The following is a 26086-nucleotide window of genomic DNA, read 5'->3' on the forward strand; positions in this document are numbered from 1 at the left end:
TAGTTTATGCTAGTGCAAGTGAAAGCAATGCAGATTGTCTTAGCAGCTTTGAAGGATTTTTTTACCATCACTATAGATCTTTTTGGGAATGGTTTTGAGAGTGAATATGTGAGGAAAACGATTTAAAGTATATTGTGCTGAAAATATGCGGATTTGTTGCATGTTATGTTTTATTTTGTTTTTTCTATAGTGCTGGAAAATGCAGAGTTACTCCTCTAATCAGCATTGGTTCTTATAAGTTTTTTCAGTTTGTTGAAATGTTTTTTATTGTTTTCTTGTGCTTTGTTTTAACAATTGTAAAAGGATTGAAACACCCCTCAAGTATTTCCTTTAATTAATTTAATCTTTACTAAAAAAATATATAATTTTTCGTATTTGCAATTAATTATTTTGGCTCCAGCTTTATTTCTTCTATGCATTCAGCGAGGGATCTCTTCATCCCTTCTCGAAATGAGTACGCATATTTTAAGTTGGTTTAGGAAATACATAACACCATTATGACACTTTTTTTGCATCTTTTTCATACACGTCTCCGTGTTTAAGTATGTATATAATAACGTGTGACGAGATTATATTTTTTCAGTTCCCTCTCAATTTCAAAAGAGCAATTTTAGTTTGCACTAGATCGTTCCTTTAGCTTCACTCTCAGAATAATTTTCGGTGCCAACGCACACTGTGCTACCTTTGACGAGATGTGGTGAAAAAGCAAAAAAGAAAAGACTTAGGAGAAGAAAAAGGAATAAAGCATTGGAAAATATTTCTTTGGTAAAGTAATATAGTTCAAATTAAGAGGTGGGAAATAGAAAAGAGAGATTATCTTTAAAGTGAAGTGATTGCTTGGAAAACAAGATTAAGTAACACGTGAAAAAGATATAGGTGGACTTGTTTATATTGTTGATTAAAATTCTTTGTAAATGCCCCAATGTTTATAGGAGAGGGAGAAGTTGGTCAAGTTGAGAGCAACAAAATATTTCGTAACACATTGTTATTTAAGGAAATCCATTTATAATTTTTACTTTTTATCTTTATTAAAGACCCTCAATTTCAAATAAAAGGAGCATTTTACCAACCCGCAGATTTATGCAGGAAATAAAAATATTGGCTAACCAAGAACGTGATCACGAGAGTTAACGTATTTATCTTTAACTTTTCAACCAAAACACCCATTGAGCAGAAGCAATATTGGCTTAACTAGAAATGTACTAAAAAATTGTCTCAAATCTTAAATGGGTAATAAATCAAGATGGTATATGACATCACACTCGATCCAACCACCAAAAGATAAAATATAAATCAACTGAGAAATTATGCATGACCAGTTCATCAAAAGTCTACTAATAAAATACGAAAATCAAAACTGAGATCCCATATTAATCATCTTGCATTTTCAAGTTCCTGAAAGAGATAAAGAGCCAAAAAAGTCATAATTATTACCAACAGTAACATAACTGAAAATTCATACAGCAACGCTAATCATCGAGAGGAAGCATTGCCATTTATACTAGATAGGAATTAACCCCTGAAAATTCTTAGTGGATATTTGAATCAAATAATATAACTTCTAAGCATGTCCTTTTCATTAAAAATATGTACGGTTATCCATTGCGGCAAATGGCAGTACACTGTGAACAAAGAGCGCATAGACTGCTGCCAATACAAATAGTGTTAGGGCCACGGTAGCCAAAATATAGTATGATTAATAGGTAGTGCATCTTTGGAGATTGAAATCTGTTTAAACTTTCTTCTTCAATTAAAATTCGGTTTTATGCTCACTCGAGCTAGTAAAATTTTCACTTTGCCCACACAAAAACACATCTGGTTCCATTGTTTGAATTCTTTGTTTTTTATGACCTAATGCACATGCTACAAGGAAACTATTTCTCAGATTTAGTGGCCCAACTTCGTGCCAGACCGCACGTTAAAAAAACGCAGACTTTAATAGTCCATCCCTGTCCCTTAAACCCACCCTTCGCAAACAATCAGAAACACTTTTATTGTTTTTTTTTTCCAAAATTACACAGAACAGGCGCTTGCCTGTTTCCAAAATAAAAAAAAGGGTGACTTGATTTTTTTTAGTTCATGGAGCAGCCAGCCTACTCTGTTGCCCACCCATTTTCTAACCATGCCCACCCCATTCTATAGCTGAATCTGGTGCATAAGAGGTAGGTCATCATCTGTTTCAGAGTCAGTTAGCACCTAGTTGTAGTCTTCCCCACCCGAGACCCAGCCCGTTTTATTTTTCAAATTGTTTAATTAAACCTCGTGTTAATGATGACTGAGTCAACAAGGTACGACTTCTGGGTAGTGATGATGAAGATCTGAAGCTTTTTAGTACTTCTGAGCACTTTTATTATGCCTGTATTGGGAATTTATATGATTTCTATCTGCCATCATTATGTAGCAGCTGTTCCACGGTCCACTAAACTGCTATCGTTATTGGGGTTGTATACTCAAAATCAATAACAACGATTAACAAATTATCTAGTGCCGTGCTTGCACTTTTCTTGGAAATACTTGGTATTTAAAAGGCTGCAACATGTTTCACACACAAATTATCAGTCACATTAAGGCAGAACATACCTGTGTATGATGATTTCACTAATTTAAACACATTTGGTCCAAGGTTCAGTCTTGAGGTTTCATCGCAGGGAAGAGAAGAACCTCCTGTCACCAAGAAGACAGAACATAGTAAGAAATTGTGAAACAAAATAGCATGCAGATAGAGAAAGAGTAGAAACCTTAATATTCTGTGAATCTGTCAGTAACATGGTCAACCGATCAATGCCCAAGCCCCAACCACCAGTAGGTGGCAAACCATATTCCAGAGCCGTACAAAATGTTTCATCCAAGGCCATTGCTTCATCATCACCAGATTGCCGATCCTGAAATGTACAACAGACAACAGTTACTACCCATAAGTTTATTAAGAAAAGCCTCACAACTACAGTATAGCACATATTACCATTGTAACACATTTCATTACCTTGAGTTGTTCAGAAAATCTCTGTCGTTGTACTACAGGGTCATTTAATTCGGTATACGCATTGCAAAGCTGAATATACTAACAGTGGTCAGAAGCATGATTCCAAATTATTTTTAAATAAATAATAGTCAACTCTCATGATCTTACTTCATGTTTATTAATAAACAATTCAAAACGTTCGGTCAGGCCTGGTTTTGATCTGTGCCACTTGGCTAAAGGACTCATTATCTCGGGATGGTTAATGATGAATGTAGGATTTACACAAGTTTCTTCCAAAAAGTGACCCACAAGCTGCAATATGAAAATAATATAATTACATTTCCTGAAGATAATTCATAAGAAGCTCAAAATAAGGAATAAAAGTCATGAATAAAATGCAATAATTAGAATTGTGCAAATATAAAACTGAAATTATGTCTATAGTTACGTAACAAGTAGAGGTAAAATATAAACTGAAAAAGTATTAGTCAAATAGAATTGTACCCAAGCTTCACTAAATGTTAGAGCTCTAACTGGAAATTATAGTTCTATTAAGGTTGGCTAGCTATTGTCTTACAAAGACCAGAATGCCTATAGACTAGCTCTATCCCCTACTCTACCCTTCATGTATATTTCATTTTCACAACCAAAACACTCTAAAGTAATGTTTGTGCGTCCAACATCTGATCGATTGTCCTGGTCTTATCAGACCAGCAACACAATATGGCAAAGTATCACTGAAAAGCAGGACCATTCAGAGAAAAAAAAGGAAAGTAAATCATATTTTTGATAAAAGACATTAAAAAAGAGAAAACAAGAAAGCAGATTACTTTATCCAACAAACGAGCAGTTGTCTCTGGGGGAGGACATTTAATCTCAAACTTCAAGCATACATCCATCAAATACTGATTAGCTTCGTTACTTGACAAGTCTTTAGGAATACTTAGTCCTGCTATCTGCTCTAATCCTTCAATCATATCAATCTTTCTATAACAATTAAAAATGCAAATTAATAATATAAAAATATCAACATTATAAAAAAACAGTATAAAGTCACCAGATAATGTACACTGCGCACCTATAAGGTGGAGTAAAGTCAATTTCAATGGGTTCCTTATCAACACCATTTGCATGATACTTGATTTTATAGCTGCCTTTGGTAAGTTCCTTAACCATACCTGTTTTTTCGCATCATGAGATTAAGCAGGTGACTTGATGATAAGATATACTAACGAGAATAAAAAAATACATGACAAAACACCATTTAATTCTTACCACTCAACATTTTCTCTGTTATATCCATTAAGTCATTGTAGTCCTGGTAAGCCATATAGAACTCACAGGTAGTAAACTCAGGATTATGAGTCAAATCTATACCTTCATTCCTAAATTGTTTACCAATTTCATAAACACGATCCAGTCCACCAACAACTAACTCCTTAAGATATAGTTCTGGGGCAATCCTCATGAATAACCTCATGTTAAGTTCATTGTGATGTGTTACAAATGGACGGGCTGCAGCTCCACCAGCAATCATGTTCATCATAGGGGTTTCAACCTGCAAATGGTTCAAAAAGTAGGTGAAAATGGAGGTAAGGAAACCAAAGGTCCAGAATCAGAATACTCAGACACGGAACATACCTCCAAGAAATCAAGGTCGTTAAGGAACTTCTTAATGTAACAAATGATTTTAGACCTGGTCTTAAATATATCTCGAACCTCCGGATTAAGCATTAAATCCAAATGGCGCTGCCTGTATCTAGTTTCCTAAAAAGCAACAATTAATTCAATAAAACGTAATGTTTCCTGTACATGGATATTGACAGAAAGATGAAACAAAATAGGAGATAGTTCAAGGGAAATTTTGTGCAGTTCAGCTCAGTTTCTGCATTAATTCAGTTCATTTTTTGCAATTAATTCAGTTCAGTTTCTGCAAAACGACAGTAATCAAGACATGTTTATCATAGCACGCAGAAAATATAGTTACTCAAACATTAAAAGAAAACAATGCAAGATTCTGGCAATCATAAGTTGAATAGATGAGAATGGTTAAGATTATTACACATTATTAAATTTTATTAAAAATCCTAAACTAGAAAATAATTATCCTCCCTCACAAATACAAGGAATCTTAGACCCCCTTCTAAAAATCATTTCTTTAATGCAATATGGAATGCTGTGAGGTTCATGAATAAAATCCCTTTGCTTTTGCCTGTATTTGGTAGAGCTACATCACCCTCGGCCACATTCACAAGTTTAAGTCATAAGAGATAAATCTCCTACAAAGATCCAGTCACCAATTTAGTAATAAATATAAAAAGACAAGGTGAGTCAACTTTCAATGAAACTAGGGAGATACGATCATAATTTATTTTTAATAAAAAAATATAATAGTGTTAAAGAATCTGAACCATTCATATACTTAATGGCCAAGGTTGCCTCGATTTATTTTACTTTACCCTCACTGATGAAAAATTTAAGAAATATTGGTTTGATTTCAATTTGAAATTAATTCAAACCATATGAAAAAGGAAAAGGTTTAGATAACATTAAAAATCTCCCTTAATTCAACAAGAAATGAAAAATAAAAAGCTACCACATATATAAAGAAAACCAATCTAAACCCTAAACCCTAAGCCACTGAGGTCATTGCAGTTGTAATCAAGTTAATTCGTGAAGAGTATCACAAAAAGGAGAAATGGAACAAAAAATTAAAAAGCTCATTTATCAAAAGAATCAAAGAAACACAAAACAAAATACCTAACAGTAATAACTATACATTTCAAAAAGAAACATAAAAGAGAGAGAATAATAATGACAAACATCCATTTATTGCATGTAATTTTATATCCTTAACCATAACCTGTGAGGCATATCACATTTCAGTATTTTCTCAATAACAAAAGCGCATCCACACTGTTACCACTGTCCCAATGTCGGTTCCAACATGAGTGCATATACAAATCAATTTGAAATACTAAAAACAATGATATATCAATAACAGTACACATTTCATGCCAATTATACCTGATCCTTCAAAATATATGTTTCAGGGTTCCTAGTATTTCCAGGTACCCATGGACTTTTCTGCAAATAATTAAAGTATCAGCATCATGGCATAAGATCATCAAACAGCATAAAAAAATTAAAAATAAATATACATACATGATACGTATATATTACATACATACTGACCTTCAAATTTGCCTTATCAACAGCAGCAGCAGCAGACTTTTGCCTTGGCATCATATGCAAACAATGAGACAGCACCACAAAATTGTTGGGGAAAATACTAAGCTCACCCTTCTTACTTTTGCCTGGATAATTAAACATAGGAAAACTGTAGAACGCATTCTAACGATGGAGAATCAGAATGGTAAAATGTATCTGATTAGCAGGATTTAGCCCTCTGCTATGAATTAAAAGCACGGGAGTATAACAAATATGGTTTTAATTTATGTAACTAAATAACATTTACATTTTAAAAGACTAACTTCTGGTCTTAAAATGCTTCCCAGTTGCTCACAATGTGACACAACTTTCCTAGTCTTGAGGCAGAAATCAGTAATAATATTGAAATAATCAAAACAGAATTTGTAACATACTTTTATCCTATTTATATAAACTTGATTAATTCTTTAAAAAGCAAAACTTATTCTCAAATGCCATAATTGGATGTAGAGTTCTCAAGATTACAGAATTGGAGACAGACTTTGCATGCATGAAACAGAGTAAAAATGATGGTATGAAACTTCATAGCACCACAAACCTGGAAAACCCGTGACACCAACTATGTCACCACGCTTCACATTAGAGTGGAATTTGGAGAATTCAGCCTCATCCAAGTTTGATTTACTGCATTGAAGAGATATCAGTTATTTCATCCGTCCAACTAAAATCAAACAGGATAAAAGAAAAGAATATATAAATTCAACAATGAGAAAAAGGCACCATTATGAGAGAAAAAATTACTAAGTTTTTTTCATAAATTGAAAATACAAATAATTACATCAAAATCAAATACAAAATAACAAGGCGTACCATAGAATATGCCACATTATAATGTAATCTCTTCAAGTTACATTTTCAATATTTGAATTACTAACTACCACTACCATTAACTTAACCATGGAATAAATAACATTATGCAAAATCAATAGTATTTGTCTAATAAAACTATAATAGAAGATCTAAAAGGATAAAGCAAATTAATCTAAAGAGTGTAAATTAATTGCATGACTGGACTTCCATGAGATATTATTTTAGATTATATTACATAGCAAGCATTTTATTTTAGATTATTCCTCTAGCTTGATCATTATAAGAAAAATGTCCACCCATGCCATAAAACTGGTAAAACAGCATCACTAAATGTGCACGTCTCATAATTGTACAACCATAGACATGCACATAGTGCAGTACAGCAAGTTTGGGTACCTCGCATCAGCCATAACCTGGACCTTGAAGCTGCCGCCATGCAGGTCATAAAAGACAAGCTTAGAACCAGAGGTGCGTTTGTGCATGATTCGACCTGAGGTGCAGAAGGATAATTAGAATCAACAAACACCAACAGAAGCAACAACCAGAAAACCACAAACTATCAACACAGAAATGCTGAGTACCAGCCAAAGACTCAAATTCATCCTCGGCGTGCTTCCCATCGCTTAAACCTCCATATTTATTTATGTATTCCTCAATAGACAGAGTGACATTGAACTTGTGAGGATATGGGTTCTTCCCATCTGTTTTTAGAGCTGAAAGATACTTCAGCCTATTTTCAAGATATTGCTGCAATGAAATCACCCCAAAATTACAAAATGAATAAATAGATAATGTAACCCATAAAATATTCCACTGCAGTGGCAAAATTGGAGTTATACTGTTGGGTCCATATCCTCGTCATCAGCTGGTGCAGATTTGTTATCCTTTGCCTTCTGCGTTTCAGCTGCCTACAGAAAATCATATAAATTAATTATATCATAAGTAAAACTCACATTTTGACAATAAATCCAAATCAATAGGCAAAAACATAAACAAAGAGTGGAATAACGCAAAATCTTACTGAATCATACAAAAAGTAAAATTCGTATAAAAAAAAGGTCTCCCTTGTACCTTTTTGGCCTTCTCCTCCTCCTTGCGCTTCCTTTCTTCTTCTCTCTGTTTGTTCTTCAGTTCCCGTTTCAGAGCACTGCGCAAACAAAAAAAATCAATTCAATTGAGGTACAGTTGTTACGAATTGAATTTCGCATTGAGAAAAAAGGGATTGGCGCACTGACTTCTTGCTTATGGTTTCCCCCGTGCCGGCAGGCACCGCCTCGGAAGGGGCTTCCATTAGTGGAGAAAGAGTGAAAGAGAGGGTTTGGATGATACTGTTAGAAGAACTAGGGTTTTTGAGAGACTGCCTTGGAAGGTGCCGTCTATTATTTATTACTATTATTACTTTTTTTTTTACTTAGGTAACTTAACTGTACCTCGTATGGGTTAATTACATTTTATAAATTTTAGATTGAAAATTTAATCTTTTATCCTTTTATTCATATTCAATTTTATCCTCTAATTTCTGAAATTAACTTTTCATGTTTTTTAAATGGAACAAATTGATTCTTCTGTGTTAAAATTAACTTAGTAGATTTCAACTATGAACAAAATGGTGTTGCAGGGTCAGTCAAGGATCTAATTCTCCACCTCTCCCTTACCCTATGCTTTTGCCGTCACAAAATTAATCATTTTCATTTAAAGAGAGTGAGGTTATTTAGATTAAATTAAATAGAGTGAAAAATATGTAGAAAGATTGTGAAATTTAGTGAAAAAATTAAACAAGTATCATTATTTAGTGAAATTTCATGTAAAAAAGTTAGACATTTATTGATTTGAATTGTTGATTAAGCTATGCTTAATCTTAATTTAAAAATTTAGAATTTAATAATATACCTTAGAGTTATTAAATTAATAGAATCATTTATTCTCGGTCGTTATTTTCATGAATTTAAAATGAGAGATAAAGCAAGGATATATTAGGAATAATGACGTCACTTAGTCAACAATTAGGTTAAATAAGGTTGGTATAGAAAAAAAGTGACCCAAAAACTAAAGGTAGGAAACCTAAAAGAGGTCGTGTCGTCAAGGAGGAACGTTCTGAATTTTTTTCTTTAGCTTTTGTGTATGTAATGGCCACCATGAGTAACTAATTCTTTCCTTTGGGGGTTGGAAATTGTTCTGGTCCTGCCAACCCCCATCGCTCAGAGTCAAGGTCAAGTGTAGTTTGTATACTCCTTCCTCCTCCAACCCACTGAGACGTCTTTTAAGAACAAAACCGTGACGGAGCACCAACCTCCAAAGCGGACAATACCTTGAAGATATCTCTCGGACTTGAAGTCGGAACAGTCCCACATTTGTGGGAACAAAAATGTGTCTCAAGCCCTTCAGTTAGGGGGAATCCACTCCCCTTAGACCTCGACTGAGGGGTTTGTTTCTCCTACAACCCACCGAGACGCCTTTTAAGGACCATCGACCTCCAAAGTGGACAATACCTTATGTATTTTGGTGGTAATTATATATGAATTTTTGTTCCTTTTTTATATTGTTATTTTCATTTTATACTTAAAAAAACTATTTTTATTCATGAACTTAATTATTGGATTTTGTATTTTGTGTTTAAAGCTTGATTCTTATATTTATGAACTTAATTATTGGATCTTGTATTTTGTGTTTAAAGCTTGAATTTTTATTCATGAAATGATTCTTAGATTTTGACTAGGAAAGTACTTCTAAGAATCTGACCAATACTTTGATATATATTTATACTTGAATGTTCGGAATAGATTTGAAATTTGAAATTTTAATTATTTAATTTTCACACAAATTTTATCAATATATTTCAAATCAAATTATTGCACATATTCTTATATTTAATAAATCATATTATTAAGATTTTAAATAATTAATCATTCTGAGTTGAACATCCATTTCTTAAAACAAATTATTAGTTATAATTTGAACGGTATATTATTCTTTTGAATGCAAAGATAGGCTAAATTCAACTCTTCTGTAAATAATAATAAAACAAACGTAATATAAATGAGTGTAAGTGTGATCAATAAAAAAAAATAGTATTATTAGAATTTTTAATATGTACGATTAGATTCGTTTACTTTTATCTGTCTCTCTCTATATATACTCATGACAGTAAGTAAAGTATATTCAACCATAGCTTAAGATTATAGATATACTTAATAATCCTCAAAAAGTTAATTTAATCGATAGTTAATTTTTTTACTCAAATTACTCATCAGTTAGTTGTATAGGTTATATATGTTTCACAAATTAGTTGTCAATTACAACTTAATAGAATGGATTTTATGAAATTGTAAACTAATAATTTATTGTTACAAAATCAGATACATAAGACGTTATTAAAAGTGAACCACAAGGTTTAACTTCAGCATCTACATTCTAGGTGAGAGGAAGTTTCATTAACTTGACAAACCGTTTGTTTTATGTATCTAGTCTTTGTGAAGATTTTAACTCTTCATTAATGGATATTTTAGTTTTATTTTTATCCTTGTCCATTCCTCAAGTGAAATTGTTGGAGTGATGATGTGATCTTCATGTTAGCAATTGTAACAACTTAGATTCTTATTTTTAAACCATCATAAGACACACATTTATACATTTTTTTTATAATAAATATAACAAAAAAAAACTTATAAAAGAAAAGTATTAAGATTTTATCTAACTCATCAAAACATAATTGTATTAGAATTATAAAACACACATTAAATATAATAGTGAATTAATTATTCAATTAAATATATAATAATTAATATTGATATATATATATATATAATCACATTCTCTCTACTAAAAATCACTTATCTCCACCAATCATATAATACACCATAATAATTCATATATCATTCCAAATTTATGATCATAATTTAATACAATTCTCATCATTCCCAAAGAATATTATCATACAATATAAATCATTTAAATGAAACCATAATTCAAACAATTATGCGCCAACACTTGGCTTGCACAGTAAATTAAGCATATCTTGCAATTTGCCCAACCAATAGCATGCTCACTCTGTCAAAGGAATCAACACAACTAATAACTTTTAGTCATCCAGCGAACAAAATATTCGACCAGTGACTACACTACTAGGAGTTTTTAATAACCTCCCCCCCTCCCCTTCATACAATGAAAATGGACTCACCTAGCCAACAAATCTCTCATATTTTCAATTAAATAAATAGCTCGCCCAACAACCAAATATTTTTTGGTTTTTAATTAAAAGAATTTCACCTAATGAGAGTTTTGTTCGCCTAGCATTCTGCATAGTTCATAAAATTTGTTGAATTGTGTAAATGTTCTAATTTATTCAAGTTAAGTTTTCTTCTATTTTTATGTCTAACATTGAATATTTTACTTAAAAATAATCCTAACTTGAACCAAATTTGTCTCAAATGCAATATCCTCATCAAATTGGCAAGGACACAACAATTTTATTAATTTAAGACTCAAACATTCATAGTACATTCAACAACACAATCTTGCATAAAACTCAAGACATTGTGACCACATCGCCTTCACATTCAAATTATTTATCATGAGATTCTATCAAAAATATAAATAGTTTCCCTATAAGAAATGTTTTACTTTGGAGCAAACTCCCAAATTCAATCAGTAATGCTACACAAAACTTGATGACCTATAGCAAGTTATCCAAACATAGCCAAATTTTAGTATAAGGTTAATCAAGTCAAGATGAACACTTTTCTCAATTGACTCTACAAAGATTGATGGCAAAATCCTAAGAAAAATAATAGAGCAGAGAATCATTAGGATAAATAAGAATTTACACTACAAGAAAATGATCATTTAGTCACCGAATTCAGCGACCAAAAATTAGTGGTCGCAATTTGCGACCGAAATTGCCACTAAATATTCTCAGTCTCAAATCTGCGACCGAAATTGCCACTAAATATTCTCAGTCTCAAATCTGCGACCAAAATAGCGACCGAATGAATTGTTAATGATGTTAGTTAGTTTAGCGACCGAATCAGCGACTGAACATGAGAGTGACAAAATCATTGGTCGCTAAAGTGGTGGCTGTTTTTAAAAAATTGGGAAAAATATATCTGCGACCGAATTAGCGACAGAAAATGTTTACTTTTTAGTCACCGATTTTCTTTCAGTCACTAAATGTAATTGCTTATTTTTGTCACCGAATTAGCGACCGAAAATGTTTATTTTTTAGCCACTGATCTTCTTTCAGCCTCTAAATGTAATTGTTTATTTTTGCCATTGAATTAGCCACCGAAAATGTTTACTTTTTAGGCACTGATTTTCTTTTGGTTGCTAAATATAATTGTTTATTTTTGCCACCAAATTACTCACCAAATATGTTTATTTTTTAGCCACCCATTTTTTTCGGTCGCTAAATATAATTGTTTAATAATAATAATAATAATAATAATAATGATGATGATAATAATAATAATAATAAATAGGTTGTATGTGACAATGATAAAGAGATTTAAAAATTAATTAGTAATGAAGATGAATAATAGATTATAAATGTAAATATGAAACTAAATCAACATTACTAAAAATACATGTTCTTAAATGTGAATACAAAATAATAAATATAATTAAAAGAAAAAAAGGTTACTAAAACTGCTATTAAAGTTAAAAAAAAATGTAGATAAAAGTGTGTAATTTCTTCTATTACAAAAATATTAACTACTATTATTATTAAAATTTTAAACTCCTTCCAACCTTAAACACCTTCCATCAAAACTCAAAACCTCAAAAACCCTTAATCCCAAATTTCATCCTCCAAAGCGTATTCCAAATCCCAAATCCTTTCGAACTCCAAAACTACTCCCAGATCCGCCCACACATTGATAGTCTTCTTCAATTGCTTCCATGGTTTGGTTCTTCTTCGATTCCTTCTTCCAATTCACGTGCTACTCAAGCTCACAGTAGTCATCGTCTTCTTCTTCGTTCTTTTGCGGTTCGTTGTTCTTCATTTTTTCTTTGATTTTCTCATGGTTAGGATTTAGGAATGAGCTTGTTTTGAAATTGTGTTTTTAATCCTCTTATGGAGAAATGTTACTAATCTCTCTTGGTCTCCCCCTAAACATTACAATCTATAAAGCTTCAGAAGCATCTCAGTGATGAAGATCATCCATATCATAACTTTAGCACAGGTCAGTGGTTGATTTAATTTCTTTTGTTTTTTAAACTCGTACAATTGAACTTTTAACTTTTGCACTATCCTACTTGTGGTTGGATTATTTTGTCAAAGAACTGATAATGAGTTATCCTTGCTTATGTGTCCAAAATCTTTTAAAAAATCCAGAATGATATTTTTTTCATAATTATTATTTTAATATTAAGAATAACTGGCTACTTGATGAATATGATAATGAATGCTAGGAGCTAGGTTTTATATTTTTTTTTCGAGTTATCTTTTTTGGCTTGTCAGAGATTGACGACATGTGGAATATTTTTCCGCCATACCAAAATATTAGGAAGTATTTTGATACTGATGCTTTGTAATGCTCCTCCTGACATGCTTTCTTCATCATCAAGTTAATTGCTTTCTTGCTTTATATTTCCTTTTCTCCACTCTTGTAATCTCACCAGGATAATAAAATGATTGAGCAATTTCACACGAAGTTAAGTATTGGAAAAGCTTCTCACAAGTTTTGAGGTCATGTATATGAATATGTTGTGTAGGTGAGTGGATTAATATCTTGTATGAAGTACAGTTTAAAGAAGAATTTTAAACTAAGTCTATTTATGTGTCAAATATATGCATCTCTCCAAATTGATCCTTGTACAGCTACTACCTTGAAGTAATTGAACTTTGATTATTTTAATTCTCATCTTATATTTTGAAAATAATTGAAACAAGTTCACCAATTATGCAGCTGCATACTTTCATTTATTTAATGAACTCTGATGTGTCATTGCTAACATATGCATGCCTCTGCAGCCATCTAACTATACTGCATGGGGTTCTCATCATAATTTTATATGGTATTAGCAACATTAAATAGATTATTGACTTGTTTAAGTACACATCTATTCTTTTACAACTTAAAGGTTATGATAGTCAAAACAAATGTTACTGTAACACTATATATATATATATATTTTTTTTGGTGACAAGATAGGATACTTAATCAAGTGATAAGTGTAATTAAAAATTCAGAAGGTTGTTGTGATCAATATTCTTTCATGTTTTCTCCGTTTATTTTTTTTGTTGATTATATGAACCCTTAATCATTCATTATTTTTCTGATCTGAAAGGTTTTTTCTCATATAATATGCAGGGTTATACCGAAATAAAAGCAAAAATCACTTCTCACTTCCATGGAGAACTATGTTACTTAGCTTCTTAAAATTGGGAAACCAATCTTCACCCCTTCGTGAGAACCTTACTATAATCCCTGATTTACGCATGTGGTGTTTACATATTGCTTTAAATAACTATATAGAATCTTAAGAAATCAAACATTGAAATTAATATTTTTTTATCTTGTGAAAACTCTAGAGTTTGAGAAAAAAGAATGAACAAGAGTAAAAATGAACTTTGTATATTATTCACTGGGATCAATTACAAGAAGCTTTATATCAATAGTAAAGGATGTCTTCACCAACTGACACAACTAACAAACTAATTGTAAAAGACGAAAGAAAGAAAAAAAATTACGAAGCATATTTGTTAACACGTTATAATTTGTGTTCTGATTATGCATGCAATCACTAATGGACTTATGTGCACATTTTCAAATTGTTTAACTTGCTATTTCATTGGTTGATATTAGTTTTTCCTATGGAATCTTGAGGAGATTCTTGCCTGAAGAGAAGGTGGAGGCTGTGAAAGGTCTTTCGCTCACTACTGATGGAAATGGTGTTGTTTTTTTATGTACCAACTAAAGATATAGATACATATCTTAGTGGTAAAGTTTCACTTGACTATTGAACTGGAATTTTGTTCGTATTTCAAATTTCAAATAACTTGACTTAGGATTTGAGCTTTTTCAGCACTAGAGTATGGGACAACATTTCTGCATATAGCTTTTTATCTTGGTCATGTTTTTCTTTGAATTACATTTGTCCTTCAGGTAAGGAAAATGAAGCTAATGTAAGTCTAGAGGTGTTGAAAGCCTTGCCCCGTTTGCAACAGAGATGGTGAGTTTTCACTCTGCTCCGTCTGGTAGCATCGTTGCATAGCTGCCACGTGGAAATGAAGAAATAGTTGATGTTGGCTAGGCTAAGGAGGATTCAAGTAAAGATGGATTCAACGTGTGCACCCATTAAGCATGTTATATGTTTTACTGTTTTGTTATTGATACCTCTTTTTTGTATTTTTTATGGGGAAACTTAAGTTTAGATTTTTAGTATGTTCTTTGATTTTCACAGGAGAAAGTTTTATGTATTATAGTATATTTATATCTGCTATATTTTTTAAAGTTCAATCTTGTTTAATTTGATTGAATTTTGAGTAATTATAAGCAAGTTTGAATATTTTTTATAAATTGATCAAAATATCATTTTAAATAGGTATTAATAATACATATAAAAATAGTCACCGAAACCGATTTGGTCGTTATATCTACAAAGATGTTGTTTAGCGACCGAAATAAAATTGGTCGCTGTAATTAAAAAAAATATTTAGTCACCGATATCAAATTTGTCGCTATAGGGATCTTCATTTAGTCGCTGAATTAGTCACCAATTTTTTTTTTAATTAATTATTTTAATCCATTAGCGACCGAAAATGGTGGTCGCTATCACCTTTTATTTCAGTCACCGATTTAGCCACCGATTGTTTTTATAAAAGTTTGGTCACTAATTTGGTCTCTGAATTTTGGTGACCAAATTTTCTGCAACCGATTTAGTCACCAAAATTTCGGTTGCTAATTTGGTTCCTAATTTTGGTAACCAAATTTTTTGCGACCGATTTAGCCACCAAAATTTTGGTTGCAAATTAGCAACCACTTTATAATTCGGTCGCTAAAGGCTTTGCGACTAGGGTTTTCACTTCCATCTTTATTTGGTGACTGTTTCGGTCGTAGATACCTTTAGCGACCAATTATAATGCTTTTAGCGACCGAATTTGGTGGTCGCTAAAAGTGATTTTTGTTGTTGTGTTACTTTGTTTTAAAATTTGATCAAATAGAAATAATTCTTGATTTCTCAACTACGGTAAGATCTAACCAAATTATGAAAGAGATGAGGTATGAGAGAGAAATCTTAGAGAAAAAAGAGAAGGAGAGAAAATTGAGGAAGAAGTGAGAATAGAGAAAAATGGAGGGTTACATATCCTCACTACAAGAAAAAATGGTTTTAACGGGAGTTTATTTTTACATTACCTAGGGTTAAAACCTCCATTAAGTCATTTACCCAGGGTTGCAATTTCCCCCGCTAAACCATCCTTGGGGAAAGTGTTCCCCGAGGTTTTTTTAAACCTTAGAAAAAGTCTTTCAGAACCCTGTTAAATACCATGAGTTTAAGAACCTCCGTAAAATATCATGGGTTTCAAAACCCCCGTAAAATACCATGGGTTTTAAAACCTTTGTAAAATACCATAGGTTTTAGAACCTCCGTAAAATATCATGGGTTTCAAAACCTCCGTAAAATATCATAGGTTCCAAAACCTCCGTAAAAAATACCATAGGTTTCAAAACTATAAAAATTTATTTATTTTATTCATTTATCAATTAGGTATTCATGTGTTTTTTAAACCACAATTATTTACATCTATTGTATTTATTTATCCATGTTTGTTAAAGTAATTTTTCAATAAATAAAACAAATAAATGGATATAACATTCATCCATTGACAAGATATATCAAAATATTTATAAAAATATACCAAAATATATCAAGTAAACACATTGAAATTCAAATTAAACACAAAATATGAGTTAAAAAATTACAAGGAAGCAATATAAGACAAATAGGTACTACAAATGAAAACATAACATATTGCTCACAAAGCATAAAATAAGTCAAAAATCATTTCCATAATATACTAAATTCTTAGACAATGACATATGCTCATCTTGATGTCCAAAATTTGTTGGCACATTTTTTATAATACTCTAAATTATTATAATATTATAAATACAATCATTATGTCGATTATAGTAAAAACAAATCTTTCCTTTACTGAAAAATGTACTAATTATCAATTAAGTAATAAAAAATAAAAATATGTTTCAGCATTTGAAAGATACATTAGCAATTGCTAAAAGAAAATGTCATATTTTAAAAAAGATTTATGGATTCTAATATGATAACTACATGTACTTATATATAACTAGTGTAGAGCTTCGAATACCTATTGTAAGGATGAGCTAACATATACTTCCTTTCAAATCTTCATAGCTTCAAAACATTTTCTTTTTTCTTTTTTGTGCTAATATTTAAATACATATGATTTTAATATTTACATATTTTTATTATAGTTATACACCCTAAAAAGAAATTTAAATAATGTATGTAAAGACTAAAAAAGTTATGTGTAAAATCTATAATGATGTTTTTATATATAAAAACTTTAAAAAAATGTAATTATCAAAACCAGAAAAGGAATTAATCTTTTGATTTGCTTTTATAATGAGTTACATAACTAGTGCTACAGGTCTCAAATCTGTTTCTAATTGCTTACTTTCCTCGTTCTATAGAAAATTAGCAACATACTATGTATGATTAATCATGTTCCAATTAATTTGAACCATTAATACCATGGTTTCTTCAAATATCCTCATACTAATCAATTTGAAAAATTTATAGGGTTGGTAGCTATTGTTAGAATGGATTGCTTTAAACTAGAGGGGGTGAATTGTTTAAAGAAGATTTTCGCAAACTTTTAAAACAAGAATGAATTTATCTCAGGAAACAATTGATAAGAAATTTAGTTTACCAAAAACAGCAAACAAAACAGCACAACCAGAAAAACAATCGGTTGTTTCACAGAAACAATCGGTTGTTTATACCAGCAAACAACAAACAAATATGAAATTAAAGAGTTAAGGATAGAGAGATTTCACACAGATGTTTATACTGGTTCACTCCAAACCCAGAGCTACATCCAGTCTTCTCAGAAACCCTGAGGAAATCCACTAAGCAATCACAACTTGATCACTTACACAACAACCAAGAGAATGACCTTGAACACCTCAAGACACACACTCTTCTTGGCCAACACACCACCACCAAGATTGCTAATCTTGATCCCCTCAAGAACACACAACCAATCTCAGCAAACACAGAAATGAAACTTGTTTCATAGAGTACAAGGATTAAACTTGTTACAGAAGATAATCTGAAATCAATACAAGCAGAATCCTATTCCACAACTTTGATCAATCACAAACTTTCAGCAATCTCAGCTCTTTGAAAAAAAAACTCAAAAACTCTTAGCAAAAACTTGTCAAAGATTAATTGTCAAATATGTTTTTCTGAATTTATTCAAAGATGTAGTTTGTTATCAAATCTTAACAAACTCTTAAATTACATTAAAAGATTGGTCAAAGCATTTAATGACTGGAGCGTAATCAGTTAAATCATTTAATGCTCAGTCAAAGATAAAACAATTTTTCTGTTATGGTCCCAAAACAAACAATCGGTTGTTTCTTCGAATCAATCGGTTGTTTTGGTTCTTAACTGTTCAACCATTTTAAAAACAGTTTTCAATTTTTTCTCAAAACATCTAAATATAAACAATCGGTTGTTTCGACAAAACAATCGGTTGTTTTAACTTAGTTTGAAAACATTTTACTTTCACAAAGATTGAGAAGCTTATGCTTTAGATTCGATCAAGGGGTGGATTACAATACTCAAAACTACCCTAGAACTATACTAAACCAGCACTGCAACACCAAGCACAGCAAAGGCTTCATCATCCTTCAAAGGGTTTGGATTCTTCAAAGCTTGAACACTACTTGGTTCAACAGCTATAACCATGTTATGCCTATTTAATAGAAAGAAGAAAGACATAATTGGACAGAAAATGCAAAAGCATGGTACTGCTTTGAATTCACATATATGTGTTTTTTTTAATGTCCAATTGTAGAGGAATTGAATAGTAGCAGTTTCCACTAGCTGGACATTAGGAAGCTCATCTGTGTTTTTCAGAATTGGTCTTCATGTTACAAGTGTCATGGTTTTGTTGTGCAAGGTGATTAAATAATTTAGAAAACTAAAATTGTAAGAAACATGGGTCTTAAAAGAGGATGAAAGAGGTTGTGCCATGTGTTAATTCTGTAGAACTATGCTGGACAGACATTTGACCTATTATCCAAAGCAGACCAAATACTTATCAATATGGTATATCAAGTAACATGCTAGGGAAGTTGACAAGAACTTTTTGATGTTGATTAAGCCATGTAAGACAGTTTCCAATTTTGGAAGAAAATGTTGTATGATATGGTTGGATATAACTTTTATCCAATATCCAATGTTGAGTGAGGAGATAATGCAACATAAAATCACATCACAGTCATATAACTGTAGTGCTCCATTTCATATCTATTGCAAAACAGTGTAATGCTACAGTATCTTTCAAAGCAGAAAGAAAGGACAATACACTAGTTGATAAGGACAAACATTCAGAATTACAAAATTACCTTGAACTTTCTTGCAACACTTTGCTTTTGAGATTGGTTAAACATTTTGGAGAACAACTGCAGCAGATCACAATTACATGATGACAGGAACTGAATGCAGTCAGAAGACATCGTGTCTCTGTTATTTTCTAAAAAGCCATTTGTATCATACAGAACCTGATCGAGATCCAGATGTTAGTAATGTGCATCCAAGGAAAATGACTTCCATTATATATACTACTCATTGAAAGGAATTACTCATAGATACTTAACAATACAAGCTCCAAATTTAAAACAAGAGTCGGATGAATAATTGCATGCTTAGCATTCGAATGACATTTGTACCAAACTGTTTCAAGTGAAATAATGGACCCAATATTTATATATGTTATATATTGGAGGAAAACGAATCAAACTCTCCTAAAATAAAGTAGGAATTTGGAAGAAAGCAAACACCATTTTAGAAACTAATTAAATGATCATATTTAGAGACTGAGGACTAAGACCTTATGCAAATAGCATTATGGACAAAACTATGCTTTGGATATACAAGAGCTTAAAACTGTGATTTCTACTTATACTATAGCCTTGTACATGTAATCTTGTGGAAAAGCCCTTTCGAATACAACCAACAACAAGGACGGGAAATTTCATTTGTGTGCACCAAACTATATTCATTTCCACTTCCACTCCTTCCCTTTTTTTAGAACATCACATGGACAAACAGAAGATGCACTTGCATTCAAAGACAGAATGTCGCCAGATTCACATTTAAAGCACTAATTTTAAATATTCAATACTAAAATGCTTCAGAATTAGCATCTTAGGCATTTATTTAAGTGTTTAAATTTGTTTTTTCTTTATTCATTTACCATTTAGGCATTCATGTGTTTTTTTAAACCACAATTATTTGCATCTATTGTATTTATTTATCTATGTTTGTTAAAGTATTTTTTTTTTCAATAAATAAAAGAAATAAATGGATATAAGATTCATCAATTGACAACATATATCAAAATATTAATAAAAATACACCAAAGTATATCAAGTAAACACATTGAAATTCAAATTAAACACAAAATATGAGTTAAAAAATTACAAGGAAGCTAATATAAGACGAAATAGGTCACATATGCTCTTCTTGATGTCCAAATTTTTTTGGCACACTTCCTCGATCAAACACCTACAATATAAACATATATCACAATTAGAAATGTAAATCTAAAAAATAAAACAAGTTATTTAAATTTTTTAAACATTACCGATGAACGATTGAACATAGTCAACTCAGTAGGCAATTAACCTTGATAACTTTGAAAGAAAAAAATCATCATTATCTCAAATCTTTTTTCATGTTCTTCATATATTTTTTCACGTTCTTCATATCTTTTATTTTGTTCATCCAATTGTGACTTTAATGCAATAACCTATATTAAAACACAATTTATCATGAAAAAGAGTGAGAAAACCATACACATTAAAAAATAACCAATTTATCAACAAAAGCTATACTACATTTCCTATAATTTTGTGTCAATAATATTCAACACAACGTTTCCAATCTTGGCATGATAATCTAAAGTAAACAACACCAAATTGCTACACAAGAAAATGCATGTTCAAAAACCTGATTCTCGAATTCTCTATAAGAAGTAGTTGAAGATATCCCAGTGCGAGAATTTCTAGTATATCCAAGTACATGAAAAGGGCAAGGTCCCAATCCCATCCCTCGAACACGACCACAATGTTCTTGACTTCCACAGGCATGAGCTAGTGAATCATCAATTGATATATCTTGTGAGAGAGAAGATGTATTTGACTCATATGCTTGAATCTTTTCCTACAAAAAATGAAAATAGTTATAGAAGCCCAATGGTCTTTATTCATTACTTCTGGACACATTGCAATAATTTCATCTCTATTGTGTGTTCCATCATTTCTTTGTTACCATAGTTGTTGCCTATACTCAGTCCACTTTGTGTTAGTGATTTGAAGATATATCTTACATGAGCATCAGATTCAACTTCAAACTTAGCCTTCAAAATTATTACACAAGTAAATTTAAGATAATTGCAATATAATATCAATTAAAACATAGAAAAATCCAAAAATCAATTACTTGAATGGTTTTCTTAAGCATATCTTCTTTGTAATCTTTGGGAATCTTCCTCCAACTTTGATAGCTAATAGGAAATGCACTAACATTTCTTGCAACATGACCTAAAAACCTATTCAACAATGCTCCACTGTCATCAACTGGTTGGTTCTCGTTATTCCAGTTAACAAGAATCCTGTCACCAACAAATAAAAACCAGACATCATTTGTTGTTAATTGTTTCCTAACCTTTTTGCCTTTACTATTTGTCAAAATTATTGTTAGTTTAAGAGGACGAACATAAAAAACAAATACAATGTGAGTTTGCAATGTATTGATTCAAGCTTACCAATGACATCAAGAAGCCATGATCTTTTACGTGATACATGCTTTGATTGTTCAGTTTGCATCTCAATACCCACATTTTCTTCCCTTTCTTCATCAGATTGTAACCTTAGTGTAGGTTTAGATGTAGATTCATGGACAGATTCATTTGTATTATCAAATTGAAATTCAGGTGCAGAATTGTTCTTAGTAGTAGAAATCAACCTATGAGGTGCATGTGGGGGAGGAGACTTCTTATTAGTATTCTCTATAGGATGAGAATTCACATGAGGTGCTACATAATAATTAAATGAATACATGTGAAAAATAATATATTTTTAAAGAGAATGTCAAATTAAAATATAAGTACAAACATCTCACTAAATGGAAGTTGTGTATGAACTTACTTGAGTTATTAAGGGCTGCAAGTTGGTCAAAAGTGTTATTGAGGGTATCATGTTCTGTTGCTCTAGTCTTCTTGATGGACATTTTCTTCATCTTTAGGTATTCTTGAAATAGTAACATTAATACAAGTCAAAAATAGAAATTCAATAAATCATAATATAATGCATGTATAAACAATAATGTATAAGTAATAAGGATGATAATTTAAACAAAAATAATATACAAGTGTTCAATTAAAAATAGGACCTTGTTAACGATATACTTCCTTCTCCATTTACAAATAAAGTTTCAAAATTGTTTTGTACAAATGCTTCACATTCATGAAAAGTGACATCATTATCTTCTCCCATGTCATATAAGTCTCGTGGCTTTAGATGCACAATAATGCTCCAATCTTTAGCTAATTCATCCACTACATAATAAACCATTTGTGCTTCTTTAGCTTGGATGTATGGTTCATCATCATCATTATCACCAATGTGTATCAAACGTGTAAAGTTTACTAGTGTAAATCCAAGATCATCTGTCATAATCCCTCTAGAAGTAGTTGTATTAGCCCATGAACAAAGTAACAGAAAATCGACCATTATAGTTTATCTCAATTATGTCTACCAATTTTCCATAATAAGGCACACCCCCAAATTGCATTTGATTGTCGATGCTACTTGCATAACTCCTTGTACCAAAAGTACCAAATATCCCATTGTTTTGTGTTTTAAGTCCTTCATCTCTCTCCAATGTACGGAACTTGAAGCCATTTACATTGTAAGCATTATAACGTTTTGCACAATCAATTCGCCCCATAGCTAAGAACTTTAAATCATCTGAGTGAGGTCCATTCAACTCATTTCTTATCTAAAAAAGAGGAAAATATGATCAAAACAATTCTATATATTCAATATAATCAAACCTCAACAATATAAATTATACATACACGACGAGAAAACCATTTTGCAAATTCTCTATGAACTCTCTTATCTATCACAGAGGATGACCGTGTACGACTTCTTAATTGTCTTTGTATAATGTCTCTAAATTCTCTAAATTAAATAAATAAGTATTACATGGTTAGTGTTCAATTGCAGATGAATCATAATAAGTTATAAAGTCAAAGTACTTACTGAAGGAAAGGGTCAACTTGGCACAATTAGTCAATATATGACGATGTGCTTGTAACTTTTCCTTTGCTGATAAAGAGAAGTAAGTAAAAGACCCAATTGGTTTTCCAACAGGTGGAAACAAAGTGCTTGCACTAGATGACATAGTGTCTGGTTCATCATTAACACGCCTTATTCGATTAAATACAGTCTTAATTTCATTTAAATATCTTGAACAAAAGGTTAAAGACTCTTCAGCCATGTAGCCTTCAGCTATTGAGCCTTCTGGTTGTGCCTTGTTACGCACATAAGATTTCAATTTTCCTAAATATCTCTCAATGGGATACATCCATCTATACTGGACAGGTCCTCCAAACTTGGCATCTTCCACCAAATGCACAATCAAATGAACCATGACTGTAAAAAATGCAGGAGGAAATAATATCTCCATGTGACATAATGTGAGAACAACTCTATTTTGCAGTTGGTTAAGTTCATCCACTTTTAAAACTTTACTGCATAAGTTTATAAAAAATGAACTCAAATCAATCAAAACATAGCACACTTCCTTAGGGAATGTCTTTCTCATTGCTAAAGGTAGAAGTTGCTCCATCAAAACATGTGAATCATGACTTTTCAATCCTCTAAGCTTACATTGTTTGACATCAACACATCTACTAATGTTACTTGAGTAGCCATCTGGAACAATGATAATTTTTAGTGTTGTCAGAAATGTATGCTTATTTTCTTTTGTCAATGTATATATAGTAGGAAGATATTTATTATTTTCATCAGGCCAAAGATCAGGTCTAACACCCCAATCTTTTAAGTCCTATCGTGCCTTTAGGTTATCTTTTGATTTTTTACCTTGGTTCAATAATGTATACACCACATTATCACATACATTTTTTTCAATGTGCATAACATCTAGATTATGGTGCAATAAATTGTTTACCCAATAAGGAAGTTCAAAAAATATACTTTTTTTCGCCATTGTAGAGGGCCATCAATAGCTTGGTGATCTCTGCGTTGTTTTTTCCCCAGTTCCTCAACTTCCGGTTCTTTCCCAAATATGATATTGACATTCTCAACTTGTCTTAAGACATATGTTCCTGATATTGTCAAAGGAGATTTTCTATTTTCCACACTTTCATCAAAATGAATGCGGGCTAATCTAAATTTGTGTCTTGCATTTAACCAACGTCGATGATTCATGAAACAAAATTTACCCCGAATCTTCTTAGGAGTAGTGTCAAAATTACACCTAGGGCAAGCCAACCCAGTATGTGTATTCCACCCAGATAAGGTTCCAAGACCAGGAAAATCACTAATGGTCCACAATATAGCTGCATGCATATTAAATACTTCATTGTTATATGAATCAAAAGTTTTAAGTCCATTGTTCCATAGCTATTTTAATTCTTCAATTAATGGCCTTAAATATACATCAATATCATTTCCTAGTGCTCTTTTACCGGGAATGATCATGGAAAGAATGAATGAACTTTGCTTTATACACATCCAAGGAGGAAGATTGTAGGGTATGAGTACAATAGGCCAAGTACTATGACTTGTACTCAAATCACCAAATGGATTGAATCCATCAACAGCTAAACCAAGTCTGACATTTCGAGCATCTGAAGCAAATTGAGGATTCATTAGATCAAAGTTCTTCCATGCTTCAGAATCCCTCGGATGCCTTAGTATGCCTTCATTTGTACTTCCTGATGCATGCCATTGCATATGCTAAGCTATTTTAGAAGACATAAACATTCGTTGTAGGCGTGGCTTCAATGGAAAATATCTTAAAACTTTAGCAGGAACTTTCTTTTGCTTTTTCATAGTACCATCAATAGTCTTGTTCTTCTTTCTTCTTTTCCATCTAGATTCATTACATTTCTTACAAACTTCTTTGTCTTTTCTTCTCCATAGTACAACATGCAATCATTTGGGCAAGCATCAATTTTGGTGTAATGAAGGCCAAGCTTATTAATGATTTTCTTAGCTTCATAGAAGGAACATGGAGTTTTAGCATAATCAAAGGCATCTTCTAACAACTCCAATATCATTGACATTGCCTTGTCAGTCATTCTACATAGACATTTGATGTTGTACAATTTGAGCAAGAAAGAAAGTTTAGAATACTTGCCACATCCTTCATACAAACTTTGTTGCCCATCATGCATAAACTTCAGATACTCAGCAATTTCATCAGGCATCATTTTGCTTGATCTAGGATGCATATCCTCATCATCCTCCACGTTATCATCATAGAAAAAAAATCTGAATGCGTCATTAACCATGACACGTATGGGATCATTACCAGAAACTTTATGCTCATTTGATTGGAAAACTGGAGGTGTTTCAGTCGTATTTTGTACAAAACTTGTCTCGCCATGTAGAAGACATAATGTATAACCTTTTGGAAAAGGATGAAGAATGAAGTGTTCATGTGTTGCTTCTCGAGTTTGCCATTTTTTAAGATTGCATTTCGGACATGGGCAAATTATCTTACCCTCAGCGCTCTTATTAGCAAATGCAAAGTCCAAAAACTTATTCAATCCATCCA

General features: G+C 31.7%; 2 protein-coding genes across 2 annotated transcripts; both read right to left on the reverse strand.

Annotated features, from left to right (window-relative positions):
- Positions 1–1166: 1166 nt before the first annotated feature.
- On the reverse strand, positions 1167–8556 carry LOC137806953 (lysine--tRNA ligase-like). The gene is made up of 17 exons (XM_068607354.1): positions 8239–8556; positions 8075–8150; positions 7843–7911; positions 7585–7750; positions 7400–7493; positions 6732–6817; positions 6158–6279; positions 5990–6049; positions 4604–4729; positions 4238–4520; positions 4041–4140; positions 3793–3949; positions 3131–3274; positions 2984–3052; positions 2739–2882; positions 2581–2664; positions 1167–1395 (listed from the first exon to the last, which is right to left on the reverse strand). The coding sequence occupies exons 1-16, from the start codon at positions 8292–8294 to the stop codon at positions 2626–2628; spliced, it is 1791 nt and encodes a 596-aa protein (XP_068463455.1). The 5' UTR covers positions 8295–8556; the 3' UTR covers positions 1167–1395; positions 2581–2625.
- Positions 8557–22972: 14416 nt separating this feature from the next.
- Positions 22973–25260, reverse strand: LOC137839462 (uncharacterized). Its single transcript, XM_068648577.1, has 4 exons — positions 24993–25260; positions 24473–24863; positions 23651–24032; positions 22973–23275 (listed from the first exon to the last, which is right to left on the reverse strand). The coding sequence occupies exons 1-4, from the start codon at positions 25258–25260 to the stop codon at positions 22973–22975; spliced, it is 1344 nt and encodes a 447-aa protein (XP_068504678.1).
- Positions 25261–26086: the final 826 nt, after the last annotated feature.

This window comes from Phaseolus vulgaris, chromosome 3 (genome assembly GCF_000499845.2).
Source record: "Phaseolus vulgaris cultivar G19833 chromosome 3, P. vulgaris v2.0, whole genome shotgun sequence".
NCBI lineage: Eukaryota > Viridiplantae > Streptophyta > Magnoliopsida > Fabales > Fabaceae > Phaseolus > Phaseolus vulgaris.